Genomic DNA, 26,768 nt, shown 5'->3' on the forward strand with positions numbered 1-26,768 from the left:
TGTATTTTTATTGTTTTGCCCATGGCCATTGGAGAGGGATGGTGGGAGTTGTAGTTTAGCAACATATTAAGGGCACCGCGCTGGCCACTGCGATCTGCTTTGGTAGGTACAAACTCTGCCCTATTTTTGGGCAAGGAAGTGAGAGAAGTAGAAACTGCTCTCCGTTAAATGTTTTGACGGACCCACGCGTCACTGAATACTGCTCTTTTTGGGGACGTTGCAGGGATTTCTGTTGGATTTTGGATTTTCTCTCCCTCTGCCTAGCGGATCCCTTTGAAATGATGCTGAAGTCCTTGTTGCGGTACCAGTCCGGCCTTGGTGGAGATGCTGGCGAGAGCTGCTTGAGGAAGAAGCTCTATGAAAACGGAGTGACCAAGTGTCTGCAGAACAACTTCTCAGCCATTCAGAAGGTGAATCGCCTAGTCTTGAGGGCTCACTGCGTTGTTTGGTAGCAATGTGGGTGGTGGGTGTCTGTCTGAGCAAGGCAAGTCCCTTTTGAGGCACCAGCAAGATGGTGGACGTAAAGAGAAGCCAAGTTATTAGGGTTGTTGTTGTTTAGTCGTTTAGTCGTGTCCGACTCTTCGTGACCCCATGGACCAGAGCACGCCAGGCACTCCTGTCTTCCACTGCCTCCCACGGTTTGGTCAAACTCATGCTGGTAGCTTCGAAAACACTGTCCAACCATCTCGTCCTCTGTCGTCCACTTCTCCTTGTGCCCTCCATCTTTCCCAACATCAGGGTCTTTTCCAGGAAGTCTTCTCTTCTCAGGAGGTGGCCAAAGTATTGGAGTCTCAGCTTCAGGATTTGTCCTTCCAGTGAGCACTCAGGGCTGATTTCCTTCAGAATGGATACGTTTGATCTTCTTGCAGTCCATGGGACTCTCAAGAGTCTCCTCCAGCACCATAATTCAAAAGCATCAATTCTTTGGCGATCAGCCTTCTTTATGGTCCAGCTCTCACTTCCATACATCACTGATGGGAAAACCATAGCTGTCACTATAGGGACCTTTGTTGGCAAGGTGATGTCTCTGCTTTTCCTAATATTGCTGTTGCTAAATCTTTCATCATTAGCATGCAGAAATCTGCTTGCTTCCTCCCCAGTTAAATCTTGCCCGTTTACTTCCATCTTACATTCTTTAAACTTTGCAAAGCATTGTCTTGGCCCAGAGTCCCATCTGTGCTCTGAGATGTGGAAGCCCCCAGGTGAGGTGGCATCCACATGGACTTCTTTCTTGGAGGGAGCAGCTTCATACTCTTGTCTTTGGGGACGTGCAGGCCTTTTTTAATGACGCGGGTGGCGCTGTGGGTTAAACCACAGAGCCTAGGACTTGCCGATCAGAAGGTTGGTGGTTCGAATTCCCGCGATGGGGTGAGCTCCCGTTGTTCAGTCCCTTCTCCTGCCAACCTAGCAGTTCGAAAGCACACCAGTGCAAGTAGATAAATAGGTACCTCTCTGGCGGGAAGGTAAATGGTGTTTCCGTGCGCTGCTCTGGTTCGCCAGAAGCGGCTTGGTCATGCTGGCCACATGACCCAGAAGCTCTACGCCGGCTCCCTCAGCCAATAAAGTGAGATGAGCGCCGCAACCCCAGAGTCCGTCATGACTGGACCCAATGGTCAGGGGTCCCTTCACCTTTACCTTTATATGATGCAAACTACTAATAATTATAAATAGCAGAATGTAGGCACCCTATATATAGAAATGAGCAAACCAGTGATATTTTAGGGAGCAGGCTAGCAGGTGGGGTCCATTACTTACATCATAGGAGTCTACACAACACAAAACACTGTTCTTGTGTTTTTTTAGAGGAGGAAAACAAGAAAAAAAATACTCTGAATGAAACAGTGGGTGTATCATTTTTGTGGTTAATGCTGTGGCCACTGACATTTGATTTGATGGTGAATTTGGGGTGACCCAACGCAAAAATCCTGAGGATCCATGTGGATCCGTGCTCTGCAACCATGTTTTTGCACCATTGCGGCCCCACGCAACAGTGGGTGTGTGATTTTTTTGGAGCAGGCTGTAGCCATGGACATGCTATGTGATCTGATGGTGAATTTGGGGTGACCCAATGTAAAAATCCTGAGGATCCGTGGGCTTTTACCTCCCCCCTCCCAGGCAGCCTCCGCTAGCATCCCTTATCTCTCTTCCAATCCCACCGATCAGCTGTTTCCTTTCAACACTCCCTTCCCTCTTGTTTGCCTTAGTGTCCTTTCCTTAGCTGGAGCAGTTTTTTGCTCCTCCTTTTCTTCCAATTTCTCTCCTTATTGCTTTAGTTTTCCTGTTTCCCCCCTTTGCAAGTTTGCTGTCTTTACCTCCCCCCTCCCAGGTCAGCCTCCTTTATCTCTAGCGTCCCTTATCTCTCTCCCCGCAAACAACCAGCGGCTTTGTTTCAACACCCACTTCCCTCTTTCAAAAAAGAAAAGGAAAAAAGCATGAGCTGCTTTTTGCCCCTGAGCAATTCGGCTCCAGGGACCACGCATAAGATGCATAGACATTTCCCCTTACTTTTTAGGAAGAAAAAATGCGTCTTATGGAGCGAAAAATACGGTATATTGTGGCATTTTTGTATTGGATCAGATTGTTAAAAGGTGTGCGATCTTCGTTGTTTCTTCAGCTTGCAAACTGCCTTGCATATCATTATATAGAAAGGCGGTCTAACAAATTAAAAGCGAAATGAAATATCGATAGCCGTTGGGACAAGATAAGTAACAAATGCTTCCTTTACCTTAGTTCGTTCTCAAAGTAACTTGGGGTGGGCAAAGCAATGGGTTTGATACAGGATCTCTCTTTTTTCTTCAAGCTATCAGAGGAGCTTCTTGCAAAATGGCTGTCCTTCCCCGAATCTCAACATGTGCCCCTCAGTCAGCACATGCTTGGCTTTTCGATGAAGGCCGTCACTCAAGCCGCAATGGGCGGCAGGTTCGAGGATGACCAGGAAGTGATCCGGTTCCGTAAGAACCACGATGCGGTAAGCGTCTGGAAGGGGAGAGAATGAAATGTTATTTCTCAAGTTCTTGCTTCTGTTTGTCTTGCAGTCCCTGCACTTTTTGATTCCCGGGCACATTTAGCCTAAAACAGTTTAGCACAGAGTGGATAAAAATCGCTGATTAAAAAAAAATAAAAATCGGATTAAAAAAAATTTAAATCGGATTTTTTAAAATTTACATCGGATTTTTAAAATAAAATGCCTTTGGAGGAAAAATCTTTCTAAAGATAGTTTTCTATTTAAGTAACGTTATAGACCAAAGGCTATTCATCAGGAAATAAGGATTTGTTTAAAGTTTTTCATGTGTGCTAAAACTCAGGCTTAAGTTCTTTTTTTAAAAAAAAAGTTTAACCACATCATATATGCTATAATGTTATTGTTTTAGCTAAATTGTTTAAATTGTTATTAAGGAAATGATTGCTTTTCTCCTTCCAATTAAGTACATCAGCAAAGCTGTCCAAATATAAACAATTAACTTATTAAACCTCACAATAATTTCCTAACTATGTATTTCTAATAGTATAACCAAATCAGTAATTTTTTATATAACTGTAAAAACTACTCTGAAAATTTATTATTCCAAAAATGAAAGCTTCATCTGATGGTAAATATTAAGATGATACCAGCAAGAATGAGTCTTTCTGTAAAAAAAAGATTTAATTCAAGTCCTACTGACAAGTGATTTAAATTGTGATTTAAATCAAATCCACCCTGGTTTAGGCACAATCTCTTGCAGAGACTACAATTCCTACCATCCCTGACCACTGGTCTTGTTAGCTAGGGATCATGGGAGTTGTAGTCCCAAAACATCTGGAGGGCCGAGTTTGCCTATGCCTGTAGTGGACTGTTTGCTTGGGTTTCCCTTGACGGGACTTCTGTGGGTTTGGCTGGGAGAATCCCACAGCAATCAGTTTCGTAAATTCATTCCTCTGTTAGCAGACAGCTCAGAGAATGCCGTGTCGCTCTCCAGAGTGGCTCTAACCATTGCTCCTTTCCGGGGAAGTCACTGGGGTGGAGTATTACCTTCACTACAACAAACCTTCCAGTAGCACCTTAAAGACCAACTAAGTTAGTTCTTGGTATGAGCTTTCGTGTGCATGCACACGAAAGCTCATACCAAGAACTAACTTAGTTGGTCTTTAAGGTGCTACTGGAAGGAATTTTTTAATTTTGACTACAACAAACCTGTGAGAGAGGCTAATATTCTGGGGATTCTTCATGGGGTGGGTTTTAATTGCCCTCTGGCAAGGGGAGCGACAGGAACCCCAGTCTTCCTCTCTAGTCTGGGGCTGGGATGTGAGTGAATATTGTCCCTGCAGTTGTGCCAGCCTTTAAGGGACTTAGCAGAGGTGTTAAAGACCTGTGGGAATGTTTAGGGATGCGGGGGAGGATATATTGTCTAAGATATCCTATCCCAACTTGTCTTTACAAGTTCAACAAAATCAGCAGAGTTAACATTCCCCCTTTTTAAAACACACACACACAGCAGATCGCTTGCTCAGACTCATTAGAGTCTCGTGTATTTTGGCAGTGCGGCGGCAGCAGGAGGCCCCATTAGCTAAAGTGGTGCTTCAGGTTAAGAACAGTTTCAGGTTAAGAACGGACCTCCGGAACGAATTAAGTACTCAACCCGAGGTACCACTGTACGTAAATCCGGCACTGCTCCCACCAGCTGCAAGCTAGAGATGAAGGCTGTGGCGGACCTTTTCTTGGTCTTGCAAGGCTTTGTGACACCAAACCGAGCCCCAGCCTTTGCCTCCAACTCCAGAGGAAAGATGGGGACTGATGTTTTTGATGCCCAAGGTGTCCAGAGCGATAGGCTTGCGTGGAGAGGAGGGGCAGATTTCTGCCCACCGCCAACTTTGACAAAACGAAACGGTGAACCCCTCGTGGAGACATTTGCCCATAGCCACTCGGCCAGCTTCCTAAGCGAGCATGGATTTGAAAATGAGCTTTTTTGTACCCTGACGTTCTCATTGCCAAGGATCTGATGATGCCTTTTGCTCATAAATAAATATAATCTCACAAGTACAGTGGTACCTTGGTTCTCAAACTTAATCCGTTCCGGAAATCCGTTCCAAAACCAAAGCGTCTCAAAACCAAGGTGCGCTTTCCCATAGAAAGTAATGCAAAATGGATTAATCCGTTCCTGACTTTTCAAAGCAACCCCTAAAACAGCAATTTAACCTGAATTTTACTATCTAACGAGACCATTGATCGATAAAATGAAAGCAATGAATAATGTACTGCAGTCACACAATCAATCAGTAGCTGAACTGGGTTCCATGCAGTCACAAAAACAAAAAAAGAGACACAAAAATGCAAAATACCGTATTTTTTGCTCTATAAGACTCACTTTTCCCCTCCTAAAAAGTAAGGGGAAATGTGTGTGCGTCTCATGGAGCGAATGCAGGCTGCGCAGCTATCCCAGAAGCCAGAACTGCAAGAGGGATCGCTGCTTTCACTGCACAGCGATCCCTCTTGCTGTTCTGGCTTCTGAGATTCAGAATATTTTTTTTCTTGTTTTCCTCCTCCAAAAATTAGGTGTGTCTTGTGGTCTGGAGTGTCTTATAGAGTGAAAAATACGGTAAATAACAAAAACAGACCTCAGCGTAACACTCAAAACAGAAGTGCGGTACTCAAATCAGAAGTGTAACACTAAAAACGGCTTCCGAAAAAGACTTGCACACCGGAACACTTACTTCCGGGTTTGCAGTGTTTCGGTTCCAAGGCGTTTGAGAACCAAGGTACCATCGTAGTTGTAATTTCTGTTGCCATGATCCCAAGTCCTGTATTGCTGAGTTTTGTAGCTGATCATTTGTTGGAAGGAGCATCCTGGCTCTGTTTCAGCAGCGCTCTTATGGGCCATTCGGTGTGATTTATCCTGAGGGATTAATCTGCCCACTTTCTATTAATGGAGCCTTACCTCCAGCTGTGCCAGCAACTGCTGCGTAAGCCTTCCTCCTTGGAAATACCGCTCTAATGCTGTAGTCGTCAATTTACACCTAAGGCACGTTGGCTTGGATCCTAAGGTCAGTTGACATAAGGAAGTTCATGGAAGAAAAGTTTCCCACCCAAACCCGCAGTTTCCTGCAAAAAAAGCACCCCTCCACCCCCAGAAGGGACGCGGGTGGCGCTGTGGGTTAAACCACAGAGCCTAGGACTTGCAAATCAGAAGGTCGGCGGTTCGAATCCCCGCGACGGGGTGAGCTCCCGTTGCTCGGTCCCTGCTCCTGGCAACCTAGCAGTTTGAAAGAACATCATAGTGCAAGTAGATAAATAGGTACCACTCTGGCGGGAAGGTAAACAGCGTTTCTGTGCACTGCTCTGGTTCGCCAGAAGCGGCTTAGTCGTGCTAGCCACATGACCCGGAAGCTGGACGCCGGCTCCCTCGGCCAATAAAGTGAGAGGAGCGCCGCAACCCCAGAGTCGTCCGCAACTGGACCTAATGGTCAGGGGTCCCTTTACTTTTTACCACCCCCAGAAAACATAGCTAAGGGAAATACGGAGTTCTTGCTGAACCATGTGGTTGGGGAAACCTTTTATTCAGTGAAATTCCTTACGTTTTGTTTTAGGATTCGGGCCAGTGAGAGCCAGTCTCTTATTACAATTACAGTGGTACCTCGGGTTACAGATGCTTCAGGTTACAGACTCCGCTAACCCAGAAATAGTACCTTGGATTAAGAACTTTGCTTCAGGATGAGAACAGAAATCATGCTCTGGCGGCACGGCGGCAGCTGGAGGCCCCATTAGTTAAAGTGGTGCTTCAGGTTAAGAACGGACCTCCGGAACGAATTAAGTTCTTAACCAGAGGTACCACTGTATAGAACTAAAGCCCTAATTTTTATTTTTCCGGGGAGACTGATTTAAGACAAGATGCTTAATAAGACTTGGAAAGATAATGCGATTCTTCTGCACTTGTTTCAGATCTGGTCAGAAATTGGAAAGGGCTTCTTGGATGGCTCACTTGACAAAAGCATGACTCGAAAAAAGCTGTATGAAGACGGTGAGTTTAATCCCGGGGTCCGTGCATTAGCTCTGCAGGTGTGGATGCGACTATCTATCCAGCCTGCAAAATTCATTTTCTTTTTGTGTGTGTGGATGAATTAGGTATGCTTGCCTATTCCTTTTTTTAAAAAATATTTTTTATTGATTTTAACATATAAATTATAAAATGTACCACAAAACCTATCACTTATACAATCTTTTTAGACTTCCATCAGCACCTCTGACGATCCACCGTTTTAACCACTTCTTATGCATTTCTTAACTTTATATTGCTTTTACATCTCTTAACAAATCATCCTTCCCCTTCTCCATTTTTGCAATACTTCCAATAATACTCCTCACAAAACTTCTTGCAAACCTACAAACGTCATCTGATCTTCACAAGTACTTTTCAAATAGTCCATAAATTTACTCCAGTTTTCCGTGAATATCCGCCGGTTTCGAATCCTTCCTGTTAGTTTATCTAGTTCTGCATAGTCCATTAACTTCATCCTCCATTCTTCAATCGTCGAGGTATGCTTGCCTATTTCACAGGATTTGCCCAGAATGTCTTCAAATCAATAGGCCTTCAAATCAGAATGTCTTCAGACCATTGCCCTGGATTTAGTTCTCTTTTAACCGTTTTCACAAGAAAGAAAGAAAAACCTTATCCCTGCCACTGCAGAGAGAGGCTTAAAAATGTGAGGTTAAGGGTAGTTTGGTTTTAAGTAAAACTTCCAGGAGCCCTGGAGGTATTGCTCCAGCAATCTACTGTAGTACAGCCTCTGGCAAATTGAATAAGGCAGGACGTAACTTTTCAAATACTTTGTGCTGCCCTTTGCAGGCAGCTTGTTTTCCAATGCAGCTATTACATCAGATCGTTTGCCTTACCTAGTTGAACTACACGCAGCTAAGAACATGTGGTTCTTGAACCAGTCCAATAAGCCCTCTCTTCATTCATCTTCCCACTCAACAAATTGGTGTGCCCATTAAGTGGATTGCACACAGCCAAAGGCCTTTACACTTTAAAATAAACTGGGCACATTTTGTGCAATACTTTTCGTATCTGTAGGCAGGGGAGAGACTCTGGTTATTGGTTTAGTCTGAGAGCGGCTACCTGGTGACCCACAATACAGTCATATCTTGGTTCTCAAATGCCTTGGAACTCCCAAACGCTGAAAACCCAGAAGTAAGTGTTCTGGTTTTCGAACGTTTTTCGGAAGCCGGATGTCTGATGTGGCTTTGGCTTGAGTGCAGGAAGCTCCTGCAGCCAATCGGAAGCCGCACCTTGGTTTTCGAACATTTCGGAAGTCGAACGGACGTCCGGAACAGATTACCGTATTTTTCGCTCTATAAGACGCACCAGACCACAAGAGTTTTTGGAGGAGGAAAACAAGAAAAAAAATATTCTGAATCCCAGAAGCCAGAACTGCAAGAGGGATCGCTGCGCAGTGAAAGCAGCAATCCCTCTTGCTGTTCTGGCTTCTGGGATAGCTGCGCAGCCTGCATTCGCTCCATAAGACGCACACACATTTCCCCTTACTTTTAAGGAGGGAAAAAGTGAGTCTTATAGAGCAAAAAAAAGGTATGTTTGAGAACCAAGGTACGACTGTATGTTGTTGAACCCCCAACTTCTATAACCCCCGATAGCATGGCCTGCCATCAGGGATGATGGGAGCATTAGTCTAGCAACGGGATCCCTGGTAGCTATTATTATTCTCTCTCTCTCACACACACACACATTTTTCAAAAGGGCACAGTAAGCAATAAACCACGTCTGCATTTACGTGCCAAGAAAGTGATGCTGAGATCTCTTGACAATGCACTCTCTGCTCCAAAGGGGAGCTGCATGCAAAGGGATGTGCTTAGCTCAGATTCCACCTCTTCAGAGTCCAAGATGGATGGCGGCTAAAAATACCGTACTTAGACTTGGAGTGGTTTGTAACTTTAGGAATGTTGTGGCTCAGTATTCAGCTGCCTTGTATGGGAGGAAGCGTAGAAAGACAATTACAGATTTATTCATTATTTGCTTGGGGGTGTAAGAAATACTTCTTTCCCTCCTCCAGCTTGTCCATGCTATATATATTTTTAATAAATTGCATTTTCCAAAAAACAGGAACAGAGCGCATATTTAACCCCTCCCCCCTTCCCACTTACAACTTCGTACCAAATACAGCATGTATACATATACCCTATGACTTCCCTTCCACCCTTTTCCTGGTTCCTTTGCTTTTCTACTGCTCTGCGTAATCCACACCTTTTTAATCATCCAGTTTGTTACCTATTAAATACTCTGTCTATTTCAAGTTTGCTGGATCAAGACCTGCTAAGCTATGTATTTGTCTATAAAAGTAAAGGGTAAAGGGACCCCTGACCATTCGGTCCAGTCGTGGCCGACTCTGGGGTTGCGGCGCTCATCTCGCTTTATTGGCTGAGGGAGCCAGCGTACAGCTTCCGGGTCATGTGGCCAGCATGACTGAGCCGCTTCTGGCGAACCAGAGCAGCACACGGAAATGCTGTTTACCTTCCCGCCGGAGTGGTACCTATTTATCTACTTGCACTTTGAGGTGCTTTCGAACTGCTAGGTTGGCAGGAGCAGGGACCGAGCAATGGGAGCTCACCCCGTTGCAGGGTTTTGAACCACCGACCTTCTGATCAGCAAGCCCTAGGTTCTGTGGTTTAACCCACAGTGCCACCCGCGTCCCTCTCTTATTTGTCTATACTCGTTCTTAAAATATTCAATAAACATTGTCCATTCCTTCTTATATTCTTTATCTTTGTTTTCTCTTATCCTGTTCGTCAGACCAGCCAGTTCAGCATATTCAAACATTTTACACTGCCATTCTTCCTTAGTGGGTACTAGACTTGTTCTCCACCTTTGTGCCAATAAGGTTCTAGCTGTGGCTGTGGCGTATAGTAATAAACTATTTTGAGTTTTTGGGGGGCTTCCATTGTTACCATCCCCAAGAGGAAAATCTCAGGTGTTTTGGGGAAAGTTTTTTTTAAGTATCTTTTTTTAATTCATTATATATAGTTTCCCAATATTCCTTAATTATTTTACAGGACAACCACATGTGGGGGGAAAAGATCCCTCATTTTCATTACACTTCCAGCATACACCTTTTTTCTTTTTTAGACATTTTCACCAATGTGGTGGGTGCTGAATACCATCTGGGAGACATTTTCCTCTTTTCTTTCATCGCATAACATACCATAAAATTCATATTTATTTGCCACAACTTTCCCCATAATTCATAATCGATATTGTGACCTGCATCTTGTGCCCACTTAATCATGCTCGATTTCACAGATTCCTCTTTAGTTTCCCACTCCAACAACAGTTCGTACATTTTTGAGAACACTTTTATATTTGTATCTAATAAGTCTTTGGTAAGCTGAGAATTGAGGGATGCGGGTGGCACTGTGGGTTAAACCACCGAGCCTAGGGCTTGCCGATCAGAAGGTTGGCGGTTTAAATCCCCGCGACGGGGTGAGCTCCCATTGCTCGGTCCCTGCTCTTGCCCACCTAGCAGTTCAAAAGCACACCAGTGCAAGTAGATAAATAGGTACCACTCTGGCGGGAAGGTAAACGGCGTTTCCGTGCACTGCTCTGGTTCGCCAGAAGTGGCTTAGTCATGCTGGCCACATGACCCGGAAGCTGTACGCCGGCTCCCTCAGCCAATAAAGTGAGATGAGTGCCACAACCCCAGAGTCAGCCACGACTGGACCTAATGGTCAGGGGTCCCTTTACCTTTAAGCTGAGACACTTGTTGTGCAAAGAAGACGAAGAAGAAGAGTTTGGATTTGATATCCCGCTTTATCACTACCCGAAGGAGTCTCAAAGTCGCTAACATTCTCCTTTCCCTTCCTCCCCCACAACAAACACTCTGTGAGGTGAGTGGGGCTGAGAGACTTCAGAGAAGCGTGACTGGCCCAAGGTCACTCAGCAGCTGCATGTGGAGGAGCGGAGACGCGAACCCGGTTCCCCAGATTACGAGTCTATCGCTCTTAACCACTACACCACACTGGCTCATTCCCCCCCCCCCCATATACATGTGTATGGCTCTGTAGGCTCCCCTTCGAGAAGATATACCCACTTAATGAGGGCTTTGGAGAAAGAGATCTGCAGAGCTGCTTTCAAGCCGCTCATTTAATCTACAGCAGCTGCAGGGAACTGTTGGTCCTTCAGATTCTGCTGAGCTCCAACTCCCATCAGCACCGGGGAATGGCCAGGAATGATGGGAGTTGTCGTTCTTCAACATCTGGAGGTCCAAAGGTTCCCCACGCGTGATCTGTAACGCATGAAGCAGCCCTCACGAAGGAGCGGACTGCAAACCGCCTGGCAGGGTGTGTCAAGGCGGACTCTGAGACAATGTCCTCTGCCGGCTAATGAAAGAACTGTTTTGTTTTCTTGTGCCCGAAGCTCTGATGGACATGGAGTTGGTCTTGAAGAAAGTCATAAAAGAACGGCAGGGGAAGAATCTCAGCCGAGACATCTTCATAGACGCTTTACTGCAGGGGAAGCTGAGTGACAAGCAGGTATCTACATCTGTGCTGTAATTAACCGTTAATGGAAGTCCCGCTAGACCCGCTGGTAATTGCATTCTGCTGGGCTTGATTAATTTAATTGCCAGCATTGTTTCTCCCGATTTTAATCTTCATCCGAGAGAGGAAGAGAGAGGGGCGGGGGAGGGTTTTCTCCTTTTGCAACCTTGAAGCTTTAAATACCGTATTTTTCGCTCTATAGGACGCACTTTTTCCCCTCCAAAAATTAAGGGGAAATGTGTGTGCATCCTATGGAGCGAATGCAGGCTCCTTGGCTTCAGCGATAGCAACGCAAAGCCTCCGAAGCGCAGAGGGAGTGCTTCACGTTGTTTTCGCTGAAGGCTAGAGAGCGAGAGGCGTCGGTGCGCACCGACCCCTCTCACTCTCCAGGCTTCAGGGATAGCCCCCTTAAGCCTTTGGAGCGCAGAGCGAGTTACCGCTGCGTTCTGGAGGCTTCAGGTTCCTTTTGCTGAAGCCAGGAGAGTCTTGCTCTCCCGGCTTCAGCAAAAGGAACCCAAAGCCTGAGGAGCGCAGGGGGGACTTGCGCTGCGCTCGGAAGGCTTCAGGGATAGCCGCGTGCAGCCCCTCCGGCAGGGAGAGGCTACACGCGGCTATGGCTTCTTTAGCCCCGCGCAGCCTCTCCCTGCCGGAGGGGTTGCGCGCGGCTATGGCACAAGCCAAGACAGCGAGCGGGATGGATCCTGCTCGCTGTCTTGGCTTGTGCCATAGCCTTGCGCAACCCCTCCGGCAGGGAGAGGTTGCGCACAGCCTGTACGCTGCTCTTTGGGGCTGGGGGGGAAATAAGATTCTTTTTCTTGATTTCCCCCTCTAAAAACTAGGTGCGGCCTATGGTCCAGTGCACCTTGTGGAGCAAAAAATACGGTATATAGATTTCTATTTGATTGCTCTCTTTGCTTTCGTCCCGAGAGAAGCGTTTGAAGCAGCTACTTCTGCTTAACATGGCTCCATGCAGCGTTGACCTTTGTGGGGGAGTGGCTAGCCCGCGGCTTGCAAGGCATGCTGGTCCAAGTCTTTCAGGTTCCATGTTTGAACCTCAGGCCGCCATCTTGGAATCCTTGAGCAGCTGGCATTTAAAGGCCGCTGTTGTGACTCGTCCTCCTGAGTGAGCAGAAGCACCTTCTGTTCCAAGCATGACTTCCTCCCTGGAGGGAACCGCCAACTCAAGTCGAGTGAGCATGTTTCTTGGCAAGGTCATTGCTTGTCCAAAGGGAGATCCAAAGGGGACAGTATTGGTGGCCCCTTGCCAGTTTGCATGGCGAGTTTGAAAAGCCACTCATGTCGGGAGCAAAAGAGAGGGTGATCCTGAGACTCGGAATGTACGACACTTGCTCCATAGAGTAGCACATTAGCCATTTGAACACCACAGCAGTTGAGCACCATCGCTGGTACAGTGGTACCTTGGTTCTCAAACTTAATGTGTTCCAGACGTCTGTTCCAAAACCAAGGCGCACTTTCCCATAGAAAGTAATGCAAAATGGATTAATCCGTTCCAGACTTTTAGAAACAACCCCTAAAACAGCAATTTAACATGAATTTTACTATCTAACGAAATCATTGATCCATAAAATGAAAGCAATAATCAATGTACTGTACGATAAAATAAATAAGACAGTATTGTAGATGATAAAAATTAATTTTTTCCCCTTACCTGCAGTAATGATAGTCATTGTTTGGATGGGGGGCTTTTATCCATTTCCGCAGTCACACAATCAATCAATCAATCAATCAATCAGACTCTGGGTTCCACAGAGTCACAAAAACAAATTAACCGAAAAAGCCTCAAAAACACAAAATAAATAGCAAAAACAAAAGCACCAACCTTAATCAGTTCCGGAAGACCATTTGACTTCCGAAATGTTCGAAAACCAAGGCGCAGCTTCTGATTGGTGCAGGTGCCCTGGAAACAATAGCAGACAGCCGCATTGGACGTTAAGCTTCTGAAAAACGTTCAAAAACCAGAACACTTACTTCTAGGTTTTCAGCGTTTGAGAACTAAGGTACCACTGTGCACCCTATTGAACACAGTGGTACACAAATATGAGGGCTCTTTGTGTGTCTGTGTAGGTTTTTGAATGTTTGCGTGACGTTGCACATTTTTTCTACTCAGAACATCTGTAAAGGGGCTATGGAAGATAAGTCATTCCTGCTGTTCCCAAGTTTTTCCTACTATATCTGTAATTAACAAGTATAGAATTAATTCCAGATCCTAATATTGTTATTTTTTTACATCTTCTAAACAAACTATTTAGAATATAGACTATTAATAACTAGAGCAATTACTCAGATCCTGCTATTTTATTATTTGTCCCCTCAGCCAAGATTTTGGATGGGATAGTGACAATTTTTACCATGTACTGATTCGGTCTCCTTGAACCAGACTTTGTTTCCTAGATTTTGGAAGACACAATGATATTCTCGCTGGCAGGGTCCATAATCACAGCTAAGTGTAAGTACACAAAACGGAACATAAAGCGTTGTGCAACTGACGGGCGTAGGCTTGTGCCTGTGAAAACTCAAAACACAATAGATTTTACTCTTCAAGGTCCTAGGCCAATGGAAATGTAGAAAGTTGCCCATAGGACCAAGCCTAGTCATAGGTGAGCAACGGCAAAGAGTGTATTATGTTGGGACTCTGAAGTGAGACCCATGTAGCAGAAGTTGCGCCTAGTTCCATTCTCCACACAGAGGCAGCTTGAAGTCCAAAATAGTTTACTGGGGCAGAAGATAAGGCTTCAGTAATACAGTTCCAGACATTGATACAGGCATACAGCTTGTCGGCTTTGCAGATACAGATATATACAAATATTTCTGTTGATGCAGCAATTCAAGACTTAACACAGACTCCCAGGCAAACCCACTGATTGACCAATGAACTGACATGCCTTAATCAGCTGTCTTGGCTAACTCTACACCTGTGGGCTTATCTTATACCTGGGGTGATTTGTGCCCAAGAAGGAAATTAAACCCTTCCTCCATGTCCAGTTCTTGCAACATACTATGGTTGGTGAATTAGGACTAGGAAGTCTTGGGTTCAAATCACTGCTCAGCCATGAAGCTTCATATTGCCAGCTGCCCTGTGATCCTTGCATGAAGGATGGTACAGAAATTTAATTAATTAAAATGGATGACCTTGGGTCATTGCCTTTCCAGGCTAACCTACCTTGTAGAGTTGTCCCAAAGATAAAATGGGATATCCCCACATATGAAGGACAGAATATTATTTTGATCATTATATCAGAATCAGGTTTCACTTGATTGGGGTGGCTTGAGTAGGGGTGAGATTGGTCCCCATTCATCACATGAAGCCATTTTCTACAAACCACAGCCAACTGCCCCTTACCCAATGCTGTACATGCCATTGGGCATGGCGCAGGTAGAGACATGACTGCAGATGCATGGTCATGAGCCTTAAAAGTACGTTTTTTGTTGCGTGCCGGCGAGGGAGGCTTGCTGTCACAGACTGTCAGCAGATCGGTGGTACGAACAAGCCAGCTGGGATAATGGAGCTCTCGGTAGTGCTGAAGGAATGCGTTTCCCAAATCTAAAGCCTGACTGTGCAGTCAGTCTGAAACGGGCCCCAAAATCCCCATTTTTCCTTCTCCAAGGGTCCATTAGCTAAAAACCATTAACTTGAGCACTTGAGCCAATGTATAACAAGAACCCAGCTGTATAAACAAAACCCTCTCCTTTATCAGTCCGTGACGCTTAATGGATGGCCTTGTCAGTTCCGAAGTGGAGACGGGACGGCAGAGCAAGACAGGGTCTGTCAGCCCCCACAGCTGGAGATAGAGATGGCGTCAAGGGAAACTCCTATAGCTGAGTGACCCTCTTAACCCCAAGATAAGAGTACAGGAACAGGAACATCTGTTTATGGTCATGGATGTCAACTTACGTGTATGAACATACGAGGCTGGATTCCTGGGGAAGGGGGAAGAGGGTGCCTGGAGGATATACATACTGTGTGAAATTTCTCTTTCTTCGGACTTGCTGTGAACTGACCACACAAGTGCCTTTCTGCTACTCCGGAGAGCAGAAATCAAGAACTCTTTCTCTGAATCAACCTCGGTGTCTTTTGACTCCTTCCTCCCTCTCTGGGAGCAACGCTCACCCTACCAATCGGTAAAGTCTAAGAAGGCTTTAGTGCAGCTGACCCCTGCCCTAAATGGGGCATGGGGAAACTTCTACAGGCTTGAAGTTGCAGATAGGTGGAAACATTAAGCCTCACTTGGCTTAGTTCCCCCCCCCCGGCGCGGTTCGCCATGCTGCAAAGGAAAAATTGGTTGCCTGACACCATAGCGATGTCAGTTGATTGACAGGTAGGCAGTCTCCCACCCGCCTGTCGAAATGGCCAGCCCGTGGGATGGATCCATATCCCTGCTCTAGAGATTTCCAACTCCTTCAAAAGCTATTCTAGCATAGGGGCTATGAGCTAGAAATCTATCATCTAAATCTGGGCTCTGCTTTAAACTCACTGGATAGCTTTCAGCAAGCTACTATCTCCCCAGCCTCCACCTACAATGTGGGAATAATAATAATAATTGTCTACTTTTTACAAGGTGGTTATAGCGCTGGCTGAATCTTACATGTGGCGCACTTAGGCGAAAGCACTCCATAATTGCTAAGTAGCAGCCATACTTCAAAAGAACTCTTGAGGCTTTTGAAATGTCCTTCTGGTTTTTGCAAGCATATATTTTCATTTCCCCAGAACAGCTGTTTCCTCTTTGTGGGTAGCACTGCTTCGTATGATCTGATCTTTACATTCTGCGTTTTTGCTTTCTTTTCTTAGCTACCGTACAGGAACTGTAAATCGAAAGGGAGAAATTGCTGACTTAACATATCCTCTCGTCTTTTTCTTTTTTTATATGACAGTGTGCACCTGGGCAGTTTATTTCTTGACTACCTCAAAAGAAATTCAGGAGAAGCTTTACAAGGAGATGGACCAAGTTCTTGGAAAAGGTCCAGTTACACCTGTGAAAATTGAGCAACTCAGGTATTCACTTGGTTGTGTGTGTGTTTTTAGGGCTATGCTTGGGACTCAACAGCTACAACTTTCCTGATAACCTAAGCAGTTTTGAGAGCAGGATTGTACCACGCACCCCTGGACCTCTTCCACGCTGTTGCGATTTGGCATGTAGGAATCTCACGCAGGCAAATTCAGCTTGTGCCATTAAAGACGATTTGGCGCTTGTGTGCAGCAGCATAGCTGTCAACCGTCCCTTATTTGGCGGGAAACTCCCTTATCCCAGCGCCGTTTCCCATTGCTGTCCCGGATTGATGATATCCCGTAAAATTCCCAGGTTTCAAAGGAAGCAGCTCCTCTCCCTCCCTCCCTGCCGGCCAGGAAGGAGGGAGGCTCCAATTGTGTTGCTTGGCTGCATTGCTCACCCAATAAGGAGTCTAAGAACGACTGGGGGGTGGAGCTTGCATGCCTTGTGCCGATCAAATCGGCCGCGTTGCCTGGGGACTCGCCTTTGCTCAGCACTTCCCAGCGGAGAGGTGATGGTGGTTTTCCTTGCTGCATCCCCTTTGCCGGGTTGCTGCGCTGTGGGAACCACCGCTTGAGGCTTTGTTTGGCTGCTGGCTGGGCTTTCTGCCTTTGGCTTGGAGGGGCTCAGAAGTTGAACATACCTGTGCTTGGAATCGGATGGATACGTCATCGATGGCCCACTCACCTTTGCCGGGGAAAAGGTCTGTCTGGAGCGGGGGCACATGGTGGGGGGAAAGGAAAGGAGCTGGTTGAGTACGATGGCGGGTGGCGATCTCGTGGTGGGGGGGCTTTTGGATTTGTTTTGGAGGCTCCTTCGATTGACTGTTATGGGGGAAAGGAAAGGAGCTGGTTGGCTAAAATCCCTTATTTTGACTGCTGAACCCTTATTTTCGAGGCTGCTGGTCCCTTATTTTCAAATCTGTAAGTTGACAGCTATGTGCAGCAGACCTACTTCCAAGCAGACATCTGACTTCTTGCAGTAAGGAAAGTGTTAGGAAAAGTCCCGGGCGAATTTGGATTGCAGTTGGCTTGATGCAATGTCGTCCTATAGCCTCTCTGCAAACAAATCTGAATGAAGGCCTTACAACTTCCCCCCGAGTTTTATGCAAACAAATCAAGATGAACGCTCAAGAAGCCAGTCATCCAGACTGACCTTGCACTCCTTCTGTTACCTTCTCTTACACCAGTTTCCCTCCTCCTTTCTACGTTTTGTTTAAGTCCAGATATAACCATGGTCAACACAAACCAGAACTGAAGTGGGTTAGCAAACCCTGGTTACGAGGCAATCTTGTAACATTGTTGTTGTTGTTTAGTCGTTTAGTCGTGTCCGACTCTTCGTGACCCCATGGACCAGAGCACGCCAGGCACTTCTGTCTTCCACTGCCTCCCGCAGTTTGGTCAGACTCATGCTGGTAGCTTCGAGAACACTATCCAACCACCTCGTCCCCTTCTCCTTGTGCCCTCCATCTTTCCCAACATCAAGGTCTTTTCCATGGAGTCTTCTCTTCTCATGAGGTGGCCAAAGTATTGGAGCCTCGGCTTCATGATCTGTCCTTCCAGTGAGCACTCAGGGCTGATTTCCTTCCGAATGGATCGGTTTGATCTTCTTGCAGTCCATGGGACTCTCAAGAGTCTCCTCCAGCACCATAATTCAAAAGCATCAATTCTTCGGTGATCAGCCATCTTTATGGTCCAGCTCTCACTTCCATACATCACTACTGGGAAAACCATGGCTTTTACTAAACAGACCTTTGTTGGCAAGGTGATGTCTCTACTTTTTAAGATGCTGTCTAGGTTTGTCATTGCTAGACAGCATCTTGTAACATTAGGCCCTGATTTTTAAGCAAATCCATGGACCAGAGGTAGAACTGAAAGACTCAGGGGGCATGGAGTACGTGAGCCCCACATCAGAATCTGTGCTTCTTTTCTTCAAAGCATGGATAGCAATTTGGGAATGTTTTGCACCTGCCTTCTGGCCAGTTGAAATGCAATTTGTACCCTAATGGATTGATCCTGCTACAAGTTGCGCTGTAACTTAACGTGAAGCCCTTACAGAATCTAAGAAGCCTTCTTCAGGAGTCTGAAGATGTGTGTCCGATGGGGTTTTCATTGTTGCTGCCTTTTTCTTGCTTCAAGCGAAAGGCTTGGCTTGCAATGGGTTTCTCTGTTTGCAGATATTGCCGGCAGGTTCTGTGTGAGACGGTGAGGACATCAAAACTGACACCAATTGCGGCTCGGCTGCAAGAGCTGGAGGGCAGCGTTGACCAGCATATTATTCCCAAAGAGGTAGGACTGGAAGCCGGCGCTCAAAGCCTCCCTTTCCTTTAATCAGAGAAAAGTCATTGTTAACATTTGTTAAAGGTTGGAAACGTCTCAGAGAGGTTTTGCATGAAAAAGAAATAATGATATTTAGATTTGAGGACTGAAAATAATGTTTGCTCATAGAAAGTGGATTTGTTGGGTGTTATATGGGATTAGGGATGCGGGTGGCGCTGTGGGTTAAACAACAGAGCCTAGGACTTGCCGATCAGAAGGTCGGTGGTTCGAATCCCCACGACAGGGTGAGCTCCCGTTGCTCGGTCCCTGCTCCTGCCAACCTAGCAGTTTGAAAGCATGTCAAGTTGCAAGTAGATAAATACCTCCGGCGGTAAGGTAAACGGCGTTTTCGTGGGCTGCTCTGGTTCGCCAGAAGTGGCTTAGTCATGCTGGCCACATGACCCGGAAGCTGTACGCCGGCTCCCTTGGCCAATAAAGCGAGATGAGCGCCGCAACCCCAGAGTCAGCCACGACTGGACCTAATGGTCAGGGGTCCCTTTACCTTTACCTTTATATTGGATTGGATGAAGCGAATATTGTTTTTATATAGCAGACATAGGAAGAATCAGAAGTTCTTTACTTTCTGAATCTTATTTTTCGATCTTTCTCTTTTAACCTCTTTCTTTCTTTCTTTCTTTCTTTCTTTCTTTCTTTCTTTCTTTCTTTCTTTCTCTCTCTATTTCGCTCCCCCCCTTTTTATGTTTTTATTGTATCTAGATCAAAGTCTTAGTTTGGTTCAAAAACAGGGGAATATGCTAAGTTTTGTATTTTTCCTCTATAAGCCTTAATAAAATTTATTTTTTAAAAAAAGTTTTTTTTTAAAGTCTCCCTTTCCTATGGATGAAAGCTAATTTTTGTTTTTATTATAGGAATGCTTAGGTAGAGGTTTATGCATGAGGTTAAGAAACCAGGGTGTTCTTTTTCCAGTAAGCCAGGCTATCAGATCACCGCTATCAGACCCTTCGTGTAAACCACAATTTAAAAGGAAATCTCTTAAGTAACCTTGGTTTCCTGTATCACCCAAGCTATGGTTACTTCCTTCATTTAAATCAAGGGTAGGCAACCTAGGGCCCAGGGGCTGGATCACTTTCTCAATCCGGTCCACGGACGGTCCAGGAATCAGTGTGTTTTTACATGAGTAGAATGTGTCCTTTTATTTAAAATGCATCTCTGGGTTATTTGTGGGGCATAGGAATTCGTTCATCCCCCCCCCCAAAAAAAAATAATAATAATCCGGCCCACCACATGGTCTGAGGGATGGTGGACCGGCCCATGGCTGAAAAAGGTTGCTGACCCCTGATTTAAATGGTACATTCACATCCTCCCTCATCCTGACCCCCTCCCCCAGGCTGTGCTTGCTTAGAGCCAAACCCCACTTTTCTCTAGGCTAGCATGCTCAGGATTGCATCCTGATGTCCGCTTTAGAGCTTCAAAGCATTCCTTGCATCTGAAGGGAAGGCTCAAATGAGCCAATCTGAAAGAGAAACTAGAATAAGACGTCTTCCCGTGCCCAAGGATTAAGGCTTTCTGGGAGATGATTTATAATGAAATGAAAAGGGTATTTAAATATACCTTTCTGAAGAAACCAGAGGCCTTTCTTCTGGGCGTGGTCGGCCAAATGGTGCCAAAGAAGGACAGAACTATCTTTATGTATGCTACAACAGCAGCAAGAATACTTATTGCAAAGTATTGGAAGACACAAGATCTACCCACTCTGGAAGAATGGCAGATGAAGGTGATGGACTACATGGAATTGGCGGAAATGACTGGCAGAATCCGAGACCAGGGTGAAGAGTCGGTGGAAGAAGATTGGAAGAAATTTAAAGACTATTTACAGAAATACTGTAAAATTAATGAATGTTAGAATGAAATTAAGTGGTTCTAGCAGCAATGTCGTAAAGGTGTATGAAAAAATGGCTGGTTAATAGGTGAGAATTTAAAGTTATAATATATTAAGTTAAAGGACTAAGACAAGAACAAAGAGGGAAAGGAATTGCTGAATTAACCAATTGAACCAGAATACAAAAAAGGGAGGTGAGAGGAGGTCAGGAAAGGAAGGAAATGAAATGTAAGATACGGAAGGATAAAGTTGTTTCTAAGTGCTTTTTTATATATATATTTTTTCTATACTTTGTATTTTGTATGCTTTTCCCCTTTTTCTTTTCTATATTTTTTCATTGTCTTTTATGTATTTTTTTTGTCTTTGAAATTTCAATAAATATTATTTTTTTTAAAAAAAAAATAGAATAAGACGTCTTCCATCAGTCTTGTTTTAATCAGCTTGCCTAGAAGTGTCTATCTTACTTCCATTCATAAAACAAAATGAAGCCTGCAGGGCTTGGGTTTTTTTGTTTTTTTGCATTCCTGCATTCAAATATATTCCACCCCCCCCCCCCAATAACAGCAATGTATTATTGCTGGTTTCCTAGCAGATGTTCTGCTTTCACTAGCAAAATGCCCCCCCCCAAAAAAAAACACCACTCCTTTCAAATTTAACAACTGGAAATTAGACTGGTTCACTTCACATTCATTCTGCAAGGTGGCTGGATTTTGCATGAATAAAGCTTATTCAGTTGACATCCTGTACCAGTTTGCTTGGGAGAAAGGCCTGTTGAGAGGTACAGAATCCCTCTGCAAAGCCTGCAGTGCTCTGCTAGGGTGCGCCGTTTGTGTGCGACAAATGTGGTGTGTCATCTGACCTGGCTAAAGTGATGCATTTTTCATTTCGTTTCAGACTCTCGTGCTGTATGCGCTCGGTGTGGTGTTACATGACAGCTCGACTTGGCCGTTGCCCTATAAGTATGGAAACACAAGTAACTTTATCCGTTTCTGTCTTTCCCCTTCCCTTCCAGCTGATTTTGCCATGTGTTTCTAAATGGATGGTTGGGCTGTAATAATAATAATAATTATTTATTTATTTATACATACATACATACATACATACATAGGGATGCGGGTGGCACTGTAGGTTAAACCACAGACCCTAGGACTTGGCAATCAGAAAGTCGGTGGTTTGAATCCCTGCGACGGGGTGAGCTCCCGTTGCTCAGTCCCTACTCCTGGCAACCTAGCAGTTCAAAAGCACGTTAAAGTGCAAGTAGATAAATAGGTACCGCTCCAGTGGGAAGGTAAACGGTGTTTCCGTGCGCTGCTCTGGTTCGCCAGAAGCAGCTTAGTCCTGCTGGCCACATGACCCGGAAGCTGTACGCCGGCTCCCTCGGCCAATAAAGCGAGATGAGCGCTGCAGCCCCAGAGTTGGTCACGACTGGACCTAACGGTCAGGGGTCCCTTTACCTTACTTACATACATACATATCCTGCCCATCTGGCTGGGTTTCCCCAGCCACTCTGGGTGGCCTCCAGCAAAATATTAAAATACAATAATTCATCAAATATTAAAAGCTTCCCTAAACAGGGCTGCCTTCAGATGTCTTCTAAAAGTCAGATAGTTGTTTATTTCCTTGACATCTGATGGGAGGGTGTTCCACAGGGCAGGCGCCACTACCAAGAAGGCCCTCTACCTGGTTCCCTGTAACTTCACCTCTTGTAGTTAGAGAACTGCCAGAAAGCCCTTAGCACTGGACCTCAGTGATTGGGCTGAACGGTGCGGGTGGAGACGCTCCTTCAGGTATGTTGTTGTTTAGTCATTTAGTCGTGTCCGACTCTTCGTGACCCCATGGACCAGAGCGTGCCAGGCACTCCTGTCTTCCCTTCAGGTATATTGCACAATCATACTTTGGGTTGAAGTAGCTTCAGGATAAGTATTTTCGGGTTGCGCGCTGCGGCGACCCGAAAGTAACGGAGCGCGTTACTTCTGGGTTTCGCCTCTCGCACATGCGCAGACGGTCAAAATGACGTCACGTGCCTGCGCAGAAGCGGCAAATCGGGACCCGAGCATGTGCAGACGCACGGACGCGGGTTGTGTTTGCTTCTGGATGTGAATGGGGCTCCGGAATGGATCCCGTTCGCATCCAGAGGTACCACTGTACTATTTTAGAGGAAAGGGGGAGGACTGCATGTTGGAATTCTCCCCAGTGTTTGTTTGTTGTTGTTTTTTTAAAAGCCCTGCGCATGGAAAAATAGCATGTGGAAAAAGAAGTCTTCTCTTGACCTGGCTTCCCAGGATAGCTCAGTTGGTAGAGAACGAGACTCTTAATCTCCGGGTTGTAGGTTTGAGACCTATACTGGGCAAATATTTCCTACATTGCAGGGGGTTGGACTAGATGACCCACAAGGTCTCTTCCAACTAAGGGACTCTGTGGGTCATCTAGTCCAACCCCCTGCAATGTAGGAATATGCAGCTGTCCCATACGGGGATTGAACCTGCAACCTTGGCGTTATTGGCACCACGCTCTAACCAGTTATAACTAGTTATTATTATTAGAGTGGTACCTCGGGTTAAGTACTTAATTCGTTCCGGAGGTCCGTTCATAACCTGAGACTGTTCTTAACCTGAAGCACCACTTTAGCTAATGGGGCCTCCCGCTGCCGCTGCTGTGCAGCCGCTGCACGATTTCTGTTCTCATCCTGAAGCAAAGTTCTTAACCTGAAGCACTATTTCTGGGTTAGCGGAGTCTGTAACCTGAAGCGTATGTAACCCAAGGTACCACTGTATTTATACTCTGCCCATCTGGCTGGGTTTTCCCAGCCACTCTGGGCAGTTTACATAAAAAAATGGTAAAACATTAAGACATTAAAAAATTCCTGATACAGGTTTGCCTATCATCTGTAGGGAAAGAGGCAGTCTTTCAGGTATTTGGAGCCTAAGTCATTTAGGACTTTAAACAGTAACGTGAACACCTTGAGTTGGGCCTGGAAATCAACTGACAACCGGTCTGTTGTGCTGCTTGTATGGGATGGCGAGAGACGAAATAGCCTCTTGCCATATGCTTGCTGATCTGGAAATAGCCTACAGCTGTATTGCGGAAGACCTCTCCTCGATGCCTTCCTTTTTAGCAGACGGGAGGTTTTAGAAGTGCGGGAGAACATTCCCCCCCGATACAGTCCCAGGAGATGGTTCTGAACGTGCAGTTCAGTTCTATATTTTTTTGAACCTAATTAAACCAGTGGTTTGTTTTGAATTAATTTTATAATGAATGATTTTAGAGTGTTGTGTTGTACTGTTGTACTGTTTTATTGTTGTTAGCCGACCTGAGCCCGGCTTCGGCTGGGGAGGGCGGGATATAAATAAAATTTATTATTATTATTATTATTAAACATCCTGGGTGAGGCGAAAAGCCCCTTTTGTTAAGACGGATTTGCACCTTTGCTTTCAAACTCAGGGCTTTGCAAATGTGTTCTTGCAAAATGCTTTGGGTGGCATTATTTTTTTTAATCAATAACTTCCTTTTCTGAACGTTCATGACCTTCTGTGGCAAATGCTGTGTGCAGGATTTTCTTTTTAAAAACAGGTCGCTGTGAGAAGGAGGTGTTGCAATCGCAATGCATAATGAAATCTGTGGTTCGGAGGAGGAAACATCAATCATGGGTTTTTATTTTTAAGGAAATGGAGGTTCTACCTCATTATTTCCAGACTCATTTTTATGGATTCTTGGCTTCAGATTTTGACTGCTGCAGCACGACAGGAACTGCTCTAGCGCTCTTTGGCCTCCAGATGGCAAATTTTAATAGTTTGGGCACCGTTGCTCTGGGGTTGCTTACTGATTTCAGTTCAGGGCGGAAACACAGTAGGGCTTAATCTAAAGAAATAAATTCAGTCCAAGGGCCCCTGTTCTCTTTCCGGCAGCCATAGCTTTCCTCTTGGAAAAAGGAAGCAGATGAGCAACACAGCCAATAAGAATCGTAGGTCCTGATATAGTCTCCAGGAGTTCCACAGGAAGAACTGGAAGCGCAAGTGCTGTTGTCCCTTTTTAAAATGAGGACACTGGCTGGGAGCTATATGGCAAGGATGTGGTGATGATGTCAGTGGGATGAAAGAAATTTCTTCATGAAACTCCTGTACTTTTTGAGAATACTAAGGAAAAACCATCTTCCGCAGAAACTGCTGCTTGCCTTCTATCACTGTGCCATTGAGAGCGTGCTCACTTATGGCTTATGTGTGTGGTACGGAAGCTGTACTACCCAGGACAGGGTTGGGTTGTGCAGGGTTGTTAAGGCAGCGGAGAGCATTGTTGGCTGCCCACTCTCCACCTTGGAGCAGATTTATGCCACAAGGTGCCATAGGAAGGCACTGGACATAGTAAAAGATCCATCGCATCCTGGTCACTGTCTCTTCGAGCTCTTGCCGTCGGGACGGAGATACAGGACGATGAAGACAAGAACAAGCCGTCTTAAGAACAGCTTCTTCCCCAGAGCGATCTCGGCCCTGAATGGGAAGCCCGGACTTTGAAAGTCATCTAATCTCCCTTACTGTATTATACTGTATTGTTTAATTAGTGTTTTTATGGAGCAGTCAAGTAATTTCGTTGTCCCCGATGGGGGCAATGACAATAAAGATATTATTATTATTATTATTATTATTATTATTATTATTATTATTATTATTAAATCATGGGTGGGGGGCAGGAGTATGGGAAGTGGAAACAACTCTTGACAGGGAGACTCTGTCATCTCCTGCAAATCCTGCTGCATAGGCCTGGTCCTGAAAGCAGCCTATGCCAGACCCAAAAAGCAAAAAAAAAATGAACTTTCTTCCCTATACGGCAGCTACTAATAGCTGCCTGTTCTGATTGTCTCCAGGTTGGCTTTTAAAAAGTTGGCAGTAGGGAATTCAGCAAATATGAGCTGAATTTGCTGTTTCACTGCAAATCCCAGCTGGCTTTTAAGAAAAGGGTGCAACACTCAAACAGCTGAAGGTTTGAAGAATAAAAAAGTAAATACCGTATTTTTCACTCTATAAGACGCACCAGACCACAAGACGCACCTAGTTTTTGGAGGAGGAAAACAAGAAAAAAAATATTCTGAATCCCAGAAGCCAGAACTGCAAGAGGGATCGCTGCGCAGTGAAAGCAGCAATCCCTCTTGCTGTTCTGGCTTCTGGGATAGCTGCGCAGCCTGCATTCGCTCCATAAGACGCACACACATTTCCCCTTACTTTTTAGGAGGGAAAAAGTGAGTCTATAAGAGCAAAAAATACGGTAATTCTTTTCACATCCAGAGAAATACCATGCATGCAAAATAGCACATGTGCTGCAACACAGCCTCTACTCAGTATTATTTTCTGCCGCGAATGCTCTTTCCCCTTTTTGCTTTGGAAATAAACAGCCTGGCATCATCTTAATTTTCAATTACCACCCAATAACAGCCTCACTATAACAATACCAAATTATAATACAATTACTAATACCAGTCATTCAAATACCGAATTATTTAACGCCTGGCATCATCTTACGCCTTGTCAGTCCCTCGATGATGGCAATCTTAACGTTAATTTAGACTAGGCTGTATAATTGCTTTTAAAAACCCACTGACCTGATGGTGAAACAAGCTTTTCACTCTAATGAATCATCAGCTTCTGCACAGGTACTTGTTCGCAGCCTGGCTGGGTTGAGAAAAATTGGGAGGAAGCATTGTGCTGCAAGGAAAGAAGAAAAGAGAGCAGAGAAATTAGATTGCAGGGCTTTAGAGCAAGCAGTACAGAAATCGAGGGAGAAAAGGGTTAAGGCACACAGATACTGGGGCCCTGTGTATTTTGTACTGATGTAATTTCTGGCTGCCTTATAATGGCATTGTGATTCGAGGACCCGTTCCCCGCTTGGGAATAATAAAGACACGTGGACACCGGATATTAGGTTAATGGGATAGAAAAGGCCACAACTTTACTGATTACAGCAAGTGAGAAGGTATTGGCTTAGGCATTGGACAACTGCCATTATGACTCCACCCACTCCAAAAAAATGTGATGATTTTACCTTCTGAATTTTATCGTTTAATGTTTTTATTTGTACATTGGGGTACTTTTATAGCT

The 26,768-nt window shown here is 45.1% G+C and overlaps 1 protein-coding gene and 2 long non-coding RNA genes across 3 annotated transcripts in view; 1 reads left to right on the forward strand and 2 right to left on the reverse strand.

Annotated features, from left to right (window-relative positions):
- Positions 1–26,768, forward strand: part of CYP20A1 (cytochrome P450 family 20 subfamily A member 1) — a 39,818-nt gene that overhangs the window by 9,010 nt on the left and 4,040 nt on the right. Inside the window, exons 4-11 of the mRNA XM_081181166.1 lie at positions 265–410; positions 2,801–2,968; positions 6,914–6,992; positions 11,397–11,512; positions 13,931–13,985; positions 16,409–16,529; positions 18,701–18,812; positions 21,577–21,641. Coding sequence (XP_081037292.1) covers positions 265–410; positions 2,801–2,968; positions 6,914–6,992; positions 11,397–11,512; positions 13,931–13,985; positions 16,409–16,529; positions 18,701–18,812; positions 21,577–21,641 — 862 coding nt within the window. The remainder of the gene's footprint in view (positions 1–264; positions 411–2,800; positions 2,969–6,913; positions 6,993–11,396; positions 11,513–13,930; positions 13,986–16,408; positions 16,530–18,700; positions 18,813–21,576; positions 21,642–26,768) is intronic.
- On the reverse strand, positions 18,728–26,687 carry LOC308582043. The gene is made up of 3 exons (XR_014005461.1): positions 26,273–26,687; positions 21,542–21,635; positions 18,728–18,848 (listed from the first exon to the last, which is right to left on the reverse strand). It is a non-coding gene; the product is annotated as an uncharacterized lncRNA (long non-coding RNA).
- LOC308582424 lies at positions 21,775–26,264 on the reverse strand. The gene is made up of 2 exons (XR_014005683.1): positions 25,713–26,264; positions 21,775–23,304 (listed from the first exon to the last, which is right to left on the reverse strand). It is a non-coding gene; the product is annotated as an uncharacterized lncRNA (long non-coding RNA).

The sequence above is a fragment of the Podarcis bocagei genome (genome assembly GCF_964188305.1).
Source record: "Podarcis bocagei genome assembly, chromosome: 1".
Taxonomy (NCBI): domain Eukaryota; kingdom Metazoa; phylum Chordata; class Lepidosauria; order Squamata; family Lacertidae; genus Podarcis; species Podarcis bocagei.